Source organism: Neofelis nebulosa, chromosome 7, assembly GCF_028018385.1.
Source record: "Neofelis nebulosa isolate mNeoNeb1 chromosome 7, mNeoNeb1.pri, whole genome shotgun sequence".
In the NCBI taxonomy this organism is placed as follows: Eukaryota; Metazoa; Chordata; class Mammalia; order Carnivora; family Felidae; genus Neofelis; species Neofelis nebulosa.
Window position 1 is genome coordinate 101,602,093 of NC_080788.1, and position 10,234 is coordinate 101,612,326.

A 10,234-nucleotide genomic window follows, 5' to 3' on the forward strand; every position below is an offset into this window, starting at 1 on the left:
ACAAATGCCCTTCAGCTGGTGAATGGATAAACTTGGTAAACATCCCTACAATAAACTACACAGAAATAGAAAAAACTGCTTTTACACTCATGACACATAGATGAATCTAAATGTACTATGCTAAAAAAAATTTTTACTTAGAAAAATTTTATATTATGCTAAGTGACAGAAACCAGACTCAAAGCTACATGCTCTGTGGCTCCATTTATAGGACATTCTAGTAAAGGCAAACTATCAGGGGTTTTCAGGAGTTGGGGTTAAGGGGATGGACTGATTGTAAAGGAATACAAGGAAACTTCTTGGAGTGCCAGATAAATCCTGTATCTTGACTACAGTAGTTTTACATGACTACATACATTTGTTAAAGCTCAGCACATTGTACTAAGAAGGATGAATGTTAAGGTAATGTAAATTGTACCTCAGTAAGATAAACATCAACAAAAAACTAATATAAATGCAATTATGCAAATAATTCATTACAAATGAATTATAATGGATATGAATTTGTAACCACAAATCCAGTGTAGAACATCATACCTCCATTTTAAAAAATCATTTAAAAATATTCCTTTAGAATATTCACTTACTCACACAGGGCATATATACCATTTTGTAACATACCATAGCATTAGCATTATTGGTTTTTATTTCAGTAAAATAATTATTTAAATAAAAATACTGCATACATTCACTTTTTTCCAAAACCAATTTCATTAGTTTCTAAACGGGCTGAATGCTTTCATGTGCCAAGAAACAATTTTATATCATTCCTTTGTTATAACTGAATAAAAAAACATTGCTCTTATAAAAAGAATTAATTTACTACTGAAGACCTCATGGTTATAGATTTTTCAAATCTCTGTAATACCATCATCCACTTATTGGTCCATTTGACTTCAGAAATCTTAAGAAAACAGCAGTTAAATAGCTTTTATTACATTTGAAAGAGGTAGGTGTGTGTCTGGAATGATAGCTATTTTTCTCGTTTAGGGGGTGAGAACACAAAGCAGCCCCAAACTAAACTCTGAGGAGTACAATTCTGTTTTCAAAGCTGTAACCTATTAAATAGTCCAGATTACATTTAACTCCTTTTAAAAGCAGTTCCCTTCCTCCCCGCACTGCCCCCCCCCCCCCCGCCCCATTCTGTATATTCAGGGGCTCTCAATGCCAGAGAAAACAGCCCCTCTAATTTGTATAACACTAATAGTTTATAAACGCATTTTCGCACATATTATCTCTTTTAATTCTCACCAAGGCCTATGAGAAAGTGTTTTGTTTGTTTTTTGTTTTTTTAATTTCCATTTTGTAGACATCAAAAACCCTCTTGGAAGGTCAGATTAGTTGTTCAAAAATCACACACACCAGGTTAAGTGGCAGGGGCAGAATGCTGTTTTGTTTTGTTTTTTTAATTTTTTTTTTTTTTTAACGTTTATTTATTTTTGAGACAGAGAGAGACAGAGCATGAACAGGGGAGGGCCAGAGAGAGGGAGATACAGAATCTGAAACAGGCTCCAGGCTCCGAGCTGTCAGCACAGAGCCCGATGCGGGGCTCGAACTCACAGACCGCCAGATCATGACCTGAGCCGAAGTCGGCCGCCTAACCGACTGAGCCACCCAGGCGCCCCCAGAATGCTGTTTTTTATTACTCTGGTATCCATTAGCATCTGCTACAGTCTGAAGACAGCCAACATTATGGGAAAGCTATACCTAACAATGTCTAGTAATATTAGCAACACTTGATAGCCACAATGTATATTAAAGGAGAGTGAGTAAAGAACAGTTTAGTGACTACTAAACGTGGAATGAAATCCTGGATGGAAAAAACCAAAAGCCATTACTGGAACAAGAGGCAAATTTGAATAGAGATGCATATTAGACAATATGACTGAATCAATGTTTAATTCCCTGAATTCGATTAACTGTAACATAATACGTACAGAAAGTCCTTGTTCTTAGGTGATACATATTTTAAATATTCAGGAATGAAGGGTTATGACATCTGCAACTTACTGAAAGTGATTCAAAAAAATGTATGTGTGTATAGAGAAATCAAATGGCAAGATGCTAACCGGTGACCTAGGTGAAGATTATACCGTACTCAGTTATTACTACTGAATTTATAAGATTGAAATTTCAAAAGGTGTTGAAGATAAAAAGTAAAACATTAATATTCTCTAAGTTTTCTTAAATAGCTATTAGTCATCTCCAATGAGATCTTTTGTTAAGAAACTGAATTTAAAATACACATTATTTTTAGTGCCTCTGTAAGTTAACTCTAGTTGAATCAAACAGTATTGGTTCATTTAAAAAACAACAGGGGGGGAGCCTGGGTGGCACAGTCGGTTAAGCGTCCGACTTCAGCCAGGTCACGATCTCGCGGTCCGTGAGTTCGAGCCCCGCGTCAGGCTCTGGGCTGATGGCTTGGAGCCTGGAGCCTGTTTCCGATTCTGTGTCTCCCTCTCTCTCTGCCCCTCCCCCGTTCATGCTCTGTCTCTGTCTGTCCCAAAAATAAATAAAAAACGTTGAAAAAAAAATAAAAAAAAAATAAAAAAAAAAATAAAAAACAACAGGGTACAAAACATGGCAGCAAACAACACATAATATTTCTGAGGAACAGCTCATCCTTTTTTAATGCTATGGCAATTTTTAGTAAAATTTACATACTGTCCTTAATTTTAAGAAGCCTAACATCTGCTAAAAACAGATAAAACCCAATGTCCAATTCTTATGGATCATTAACAGTATTCCAAAAAGAGCAGACATGCTGTCAGATAGTACATACTTAGCCAAAATTCAATCCATTTCAATATATATGATTTTACCATTGAGTGTTTCTCCCATCCCATTCCAAAAGATTTTTTTAACAATTTTTTGTAAGCTTAATATATTTCACAATAAATGCAGTGAAGTTGCACCATGTACATTATTTTATTTCCATGAATTCAACCATAAGCCCTCAGGGGAAAACACTGTGGATTTCAATAGCATAGACACCATTCCACTAATAAACATGCCTTCCCCAAGGAGCACTAAGCACAAGTATGAGAATGGAGCTGTCCAGTTAACACATGCCTCTCTCCCTGTGTGCATCTTGCCAAGCTTCACTCCTAGTATTTAAAGGATTCTTGTGCAACAGATCCCACAGTGTAAGCCAACTCTTCGCCTGGTGCTCAACTAAAGAAATTTATTTTTAAAGTTTCTAAAGGAAAAACTAGCTACTTTGTACTTCTAGGAGACAATAAACGTATAACATAATTCACAACCACTTTAAGAGATTTTCAAAGGTTATTTTAAATAAAATCTATTTTTTTGTCACATGTACTAACTTCACAACTTAACTCCATCTGAACATGCAACTCCAACATAAATGTACACTATTATTCACACCAAGAACATAACACACTTCAATGCAAGGAGGACTTCTTTCTAAAGGCTACATTCAGAAACATTCCTTAAACTTTCTAGGTCAACTCCATATATTTCTTTTTAGTTATTCCTGAGCCCACCAATTTGTACTTTCTTTCTCTAGATTTTTAACCTGATCTAACCGCACTTCTACATTCTTCCTACTCATAGACTCACAGCAAAAAGAAACTCAGAAATCACAATCTAGGGGTGTCTGGGTGGCTCAGTCGGTTAAGCATCGGACTCTTGATCTTGACCTCAGCTCAGGTCATGCTCTTTCAGTTCGTGAGTTCGAGCCCCGTGAACTCACAAACTTGTAGACAGAAATTCAGAAAAGAAAAAAAAAAAGTTCAGAAAAGACATTTATAAAGTGATGCTGAAACACAGTGAAACAAAGCAGCTCTTTGGCATTTAGAATCCTCAATACTAAGTTCTGAGTACTACTGAGTAGAACAGTTTTAGTATTTCTTGATCTGCAGAGGAACACAAGGGAATCCCATAAAATTGGGCCTCTTCCTTACAAAACTTAGTTTTGAATACAATTAGCTTATCATTTTATTCTGATGTCTTATTTTTATAATTCTTATCCCTGATGTTCTTTATATTAACTCTACTTTTTTGTTTTGTTAGTTGTATTTACTTAAGTAATGTCTACACCCAACATGGGGCTCAAATTCACAACCTTGAGATCAACAATCACATGCTCTTCTGACTGAGCCAGTCAGGGACCCCTTATTAATTCTTGACTTTAAAAAAAAAAAGCACTCTACAGGTTTGAAAATTATTTTTAACAAAAAGTACAATAAATTTTTAAAATTCTATTTGAAGCTTTCAACCTGGATTTTTAAAAAATAATAAGGCAAAAATAACAATTTTTCATTTTCAGAATAAGGTATAAACATTGAGGGGACCACTGGGGAGATTATGTCTCTAAATCAGCCAAAACTAAGTCATAGATAGAAAAAGTTTTCTGTGACATCAGGATATAATTCTCTAAAGCTCGCTTCTTCATAGCATACACTCTTTATTTACTTTTAAAAGGTCAGTGCAGAATAACATGAGTTTTACACTAAGATTTAAAGAAGCTTTTCAGATCTTTGAATCAAAGTCAGACATCAAAAAATCATAGTTTAATGACCTTAACTTAAGTGCGAAAGTTCTTTATAAAATTCCAACCATGTCGGGGCACCTGGGTGGCTCCGTCGGTTAAGCAGCGACTCTTGGTTTTAGTTCTCGGGGTTCATGTGTTCAAGCCCCATGTCAGGCTCTACAGTGACAATGTGGGGCCTGTTTGGGATTCTCTCTGCCTCTCCCCCAGTCTCTCTCAAAATAAATAAACTTAAATAAGTAAATAAAATAATGTTGCCGATACTACTAAGGAAGCATTATTTAGTTTTTTTAGCTTACTTAATTGAAGTACCTAAGTTTGGGCTGAACACTATACCTTCACAGTAAGGCTGACCTTGTTGTGTCATGATCTGTTTCTGATCACAGACCTCTTTGAGAATCTAATGAAAGTTAAAAAGCCTCTTCTAGGGGTGCCTGAGTGGCTCAGTTCGTTAAGCATCTGACTTCGGCTCAGGTCATGATCTTGCGGTCCGTGAGTTCAAGCCCCGCATCGGGCTCTGTGCTGACAGCTCAGAGCCTGGAGCCTGCTTCAAATTCTGTGTCTCCCTCTCTGTCTGCCCCTCACCTGCTCGTGCTTTGTCTCTCTCTCTCTTCCAAAAATAAATAAACATTAAAAAAATATTAAAAAAATAAAAAGCCTCTTCTCAAAATACTCCATGTGCACATACATACAAATTTTTATTATTTTATTTTTTAAAAATATTTATTTATTTAAATAATCTCTACACCCAGCATGGGGCTTGAACCCACGACCCCAAGATCAAGAGTTACACGCTCTTCAGACTGAACCAGACAGGAGCCCCACATACAGAATTTTAATACAATTTTGAAGGGAGGAGTCATCATACAATGTATCAATCCATAGAAATAATTGTTATCACTGGTTACACAGGAAGAAATCCTTAAAACTTAATCCTTCTGGTATTCATACAGATTCTGATGAGAGTAAGAAGAACACCAGACAGGCATCTGGGATCTGAAGATGTTGGTGAAAGCTGCAATACGTTCTGTTCTATGGTACCATAACTTCCAAAGCCATAGAAGTCGGATTCTGGTAAATGTCCATCTCTGCTCAGCAATGCCAAGACTCATGACCCTGTGCCATATCCACCTCTTATCATCTAGATTCTGCAAGCTGCTTTCATCTACTGTAGCTGCTGACAAGTCCACCCAGTCCACCCTTTAAAACCTTCAGGGACACAATGTTTCAAAAGGCAAGCCACAGCAGTTTTAAGCAACTCTGAAGAAAGTTCCTTTTTAATTTGACTAACCTGGTTTGTAAATTTTAGATCCTGCCCTACTGAATTTCTCCTCTTCTCAGTACCAGTAGGTAACAAAATAGTTTACCATTCAAAGAATCTAATCCTAAAACCAGGAGCAAAAAAATCATTTAGCTCTACTTTTACCAAACAGATAAGTCAGAATAATGATGAAAAGCACTTTCTATTTGGAAGTCAAAATGTAACAGATCAGTACTGGTTCAGTTCAAGAAAAATGAAAGGTTTCCACGTACACAGCATTTCCTACTTTGCTGGGCTTCTTTCACTGTGTAAAAAATTAAAAAGTATCAACATGAAAAGATTCAGATTATAGTCAATATTAACATCAGTTCTGTCTGCAAATAGTTTATTCTCTATATTTCTATTTACATCTGTGATTCTGCAATAAACAGTTCTAATCAATGCAATATAAATATAGAAGTCATTATTTATTCATCAGAAAAAGACTGGCTTTCAAGAACTGTAAGCTGTCTCAGTCACCTTCAACAGCTCCTTTTTCATAATAAGAAACATCTCTTATTGAAACCAGTGTATTAATAAGGTCCACTGATCATATATAAGCAATCTGATAAAAATGCTTGTTTCCTTTGAAAACAAAGGAAACACTAATAATTATATTTGTTATTTTCTTCCTTAAATTATCCCACACTAGTGCTGGACAAAAAAGATTCACAAGTATTTTACAAACAGTGATTGATGCAGTCAATCAGATAGGAAAATGTTAACCAACAGTTAATTGGATTAACACTAGGGCAAAAATCTCACTTTCAAAGGACTACCCAGGGGGGCTCGCTTTCCTGGGCTCTGTCTCAGCCCAACAATGCACAGTCCTAAGGAAGAGTCTACCTGGTAAGGAGCTTCTTTTGGGTCCTTCAGTAATTAAACTTCCTGCAGATATACAAAGAACATCCACTTAAATGAATTTTGGCCTTATTTTGCAAATTCCATTGGGGCACTATTTCCCTAAATTTACAGGGTAGGTATACAACAATCCCTGAGTTAAGAAATATGTTTCCTGATAAATAACCACTTCTCTAATTTTCCAGAGTGGCTTGAAGAATAAATGCTGTGTTTAAATAAAGACCCCCCCCCCCCCCAGAAAGGCAGTGCCACACCTCACCTTATCAGAACTGCAAGACATACAAAAGGCATGTTAAACTCAGGAAGTCGGACCTCTGAGCATTTCTCTTGTGATAAAATCATCTATACAAACATTTCAGTTGATTTTTAAAACTGAAAATTCCATCACAAGCAAAATATGCACAGCAGAATTTTCTTACAGTCCATATCGTTGGATACCCTATTATTTCAACCTTGTCAGTTGTAAATCAATGTGGTATATACATTTGTACCCAAGCAAATACTGAGTCCCGAATTAGCTTAATTATGCCTGTTTTTTAAGCACAAAATTCTTTTATGAGCTTGTTAATATACAACTGGACACTCGAAATAGCTTATTTAAAGCAGGACTACAGATAGTCAAACACTGCCCCACCCCTCGTAAGAGTGGATGACTGGAACATTTTAATACACTCCATCACGTAGCAGCACAGCTATAAGAACCTTCATACTGGCACCAGAAGTTACACATTTTCCAGTACAGTTTATACTTCAAAGAATTTCTGCATCATCCTCAATACCAGATGTCGCCAACATTCAGGTACACTGAAGGCAAGTTATTGATAACCACAAGCCCTGTTAACGTCCCCCTTTCAACATAAACTTGCGCACTTCTCTCATTTCTTTCAACGTGAAATCTCTGAATGCAAAGAAATAGTGTTTTCGCAATTTTAACTGTTTACGCAATTAAGTTTATTAATTGGAAGGCTGGAATCACTACATTATGAAATTTTCAAACAGTAACGACGTAAAACAAGATACAAAGGTGAAAAAGTCTGTTTCCTTAAACACTGAAAGACCTTTGAGTTTTGCAAAGTATTTGCGGTATTCCAAGCGGGATTTCCAAAATCCACCCCTCCCCCAGCCGCCTCCCCCTCCCCGCAGCCTCAGTCTGGAGGTTGTTATCCTGACGCGGCTGGGATGCTACTCACCGAGTTTTTCCACCAACTTGAGCATCACCCCTCCAATGTGCACTTCCCCGGTCACTCTTAGGGTGACATCGCGGTTCAGGTCCGTCACATGGACGCTCAGTTCCCACGTCCCATCGGCGTAGCAGCCATCTGGCATCCTTATCCCGTCCAGAGCCATGGCTCCTTCCTGCGAGCACGGAGGAAATGGCTCTCGTAAGCGTCACTCCCCCAAAGGAAGGCAAGTCCCACCGAATTCGCAGGGTCCGCCGCGGAGCGGGAGAAGGCGGAGGCCCCGAGGGTTTCCGCACGGCCTCGGGAGCGCGGCGGCGGGGCGGGAGCGCGGGCGGGATAGTGCGCCCCGCGCCCTTCCCGGCGGCCGCCCGCGCTCCCGCCCGGCGGCGGCCCTCGGACGGACTCGGCGCCGCCCGCCCCGCGCGGCCCCAGCCTAGCGGCCCTCGCCTAGCGGACCGCGGCGGGCTTCACCTGCCGTGCTGCCGGCCGCGGCGCGGGGCGACGCCGCCCGCCGGCCCCACGTCCCTCCTCCCCGCCCGCTCTCCCCCTCGGGTCCCCGCCGGGGTCCCGGCCCCTCTCACCGCGCGCTCCTCGCGCTCCCGGCCCGGGGCTCGCGCGGCAACAGGCGCGGGGGGCGGCGGCGCCCGGACCCCCTCCTCAGCCGGCGAAGCGCTGCCTCCCGGCTGGAGCGACTAATGGAGTCCTGTCGTCGCGGCCCCTAGCCTCCCTCCCAGCGCTCCACCCCTCTCTCCCCGCCCCCTCAGTCGGACGGCTCGGGCTGGGCGCGCCTGCTCCCTCCTCCTCCGCCCGGACGAGCAGTCGCGAGCGGGCCGGACCGCCTCGCCCCCTCCCCCACTGTCCCCCGCGGCCGCGCCGCGGGCTAGGGGCCGCGCGGACTCCCGGGCTGGGGCGGGGGGGAGGGCGGGGCGGCGCGCGCGGTGGTGGGGGGAGCCGAGCGGGGGAGGCGGGGGGCGCCCGCGGCGCAGCAATCTCAGCCCCGCCGTGCCGCTGCCCTTTTATGGAAATGAAGGACCGGGAGTAGGGATTGAATCCAACATCCGGGCTCTCGGCGTCGGGACCTGAGGAGGGGGAGCGAGGGGAGCGCGGGCGGCCTCCCGCGGGGGCGCGGTGGGCGGCAGGGCGCTGCGTTCCGCGCTCGGGCCTCGGGCTTGGCCGGGGCCCGTGGCGGTGGGTGTCTGCGCGTCCAGCGGGAGAAGTGGGCTTGTCCGTGAGAAACGGCCACAGGAAATTCCCAGGGCAAGGTCGTGTGGAGGGAACAAAGTCCCCCGCCCCCTCCCCACGCCTGGAGCCGGTCCCGAAGTCTCGGGGCGGGAAGAGGTGCCACCCTCCGGGAGCTGGAGAGAGGGGTTTGGGAAGTGAAAACTTTAGGAAGTAAATGGCCAAGCTAGCTGCATGAACATCCCACAAAAGAATGAGAAAACCCGGAGGGAGGCGAACCACAAAAACTGCTTTGCAAGCAATGTCCGGCACAATCAGCAACTCCTACTGGACTCCCAAGAGTTTGCGCTGTTAACCCGTTCGCAAGCTTCAGCCAGAAGCGAGTCAAATACCCTTACGATGGTCATTGGGGGGCGGGGGGCATGCAGTACTTTCAGAAACTTTCCCCAGCTGCTCCAGCTTTTTGTATTTCTGTATCTTTATACGCAGCTTAGAAGTAACAGTCTAAGTCTTTTAGATGGCTAAACATCTTCTACCCCACCCTCGGCCACACCTTGAAAGAATTTTGATGGCTCAGGAACGGTGCCAGCAGGTTCAGGGAAGAACTAGAGAACTTTACCTGTTGAGGCTGACTAGTGATAGAAAAAGGTCCCCTCCTGCGTCCTACTTTACTTCCAGTTCCCCAATTTACTGTTGCATTCAATTCAGAAACATCCATTCAGGAACCTGCCTTGTTGGCAAACGCGTGCCTTGAAAAATTCAGGTCGGGAAGACACAGCTGAGGTATCTCAGGGTCCATAAAAGACCCCCAGTTTTTAATTACTTTGAAGAGGAACCTACTAGGCAAATAACCCTTTTGTTCATCAACGCAATTGGGAAACGAGGTTAGAGGCTTCAAGAAAAGGGTGGGACCGGTGAAAGCGAGAAAGGAAAGCAACGAAATTCAGATGCCAGAGGTTTGGCATAAAAAATAGGGAAAACCACTACAGTATTTTCAGCTAGTCGTCATGGAGAAATTGATGCCTCAAGTCGGTAGTCTCTCCACTCTCCCAATTATTTCTACTCATGGAGGGAGGTTCCAGACAATTCTCTTGGAAGGCAATATGAATGTCCAGAGAGGAGGGAATATTTGGGTAAATTATGGTGTTGAAAATATACAGGAAAACGTTCATAAAATAGGGAATTACTTGTTAGGGTGAA

General features: G+C 42.5%; 1 protein-coding gene and 1 long non-coding RNA gene across 8 annotated transcripts in view; one reads left to right on the plus strand and one right to left on the minus strand.

Annotated features, from left to right (window-relative positions):
• The window catches only part of LOC131517230 (uncharacterized), a 183,812-nt gene extending 177,597 nt beyond the window's left edge, over positions 1–6,215 (plus strand). For both annotated transcript variants that reach the window (XR_009264462.1, XR_009264463.1), the window contains one exon: positions 5,467–6,215. This is a non-coding gene — a long non-coding RNA (uncharacterized LOC131517230). The remainder of the gene's footprint in view (positions 1–5,466) is intronic.
• Positions 1–8,560, minus strand: part of FERMT2 (FERM domain containing kindlin 2) — an 84,543-nt gene extending 75,983 nt beyond the window's left edge. For 2 of the 6 annotated variants that reach the window (XM_058739063.1, XM_058739062.1), the window contains exons 1-2: positions 8,437–8,560; positions 7,865–8,030 (exon numbers count right to left, since the gene is read on the minus strand). In XM_058739063.1, coding sequence (XP_058595046.1) covers positions 7,865–8,021 — 157 coding nt within the window. In that variant the 5' untranslated portion in view covers positions 8,022–8,030; positions 8,437–8,560. The remainder of the gene's footprint in view (positions 1–7,864; positions 8,031–8,436) is intronic. The other 4 variants (XM_058739064.1, XM_058739065.1, XM_058739066.1 and 1 more) reach the window with 3 other exon arrangements.
• Between the last annotated feature and the right edge of the window lie 1,674 nt (positions 8,561–10,234).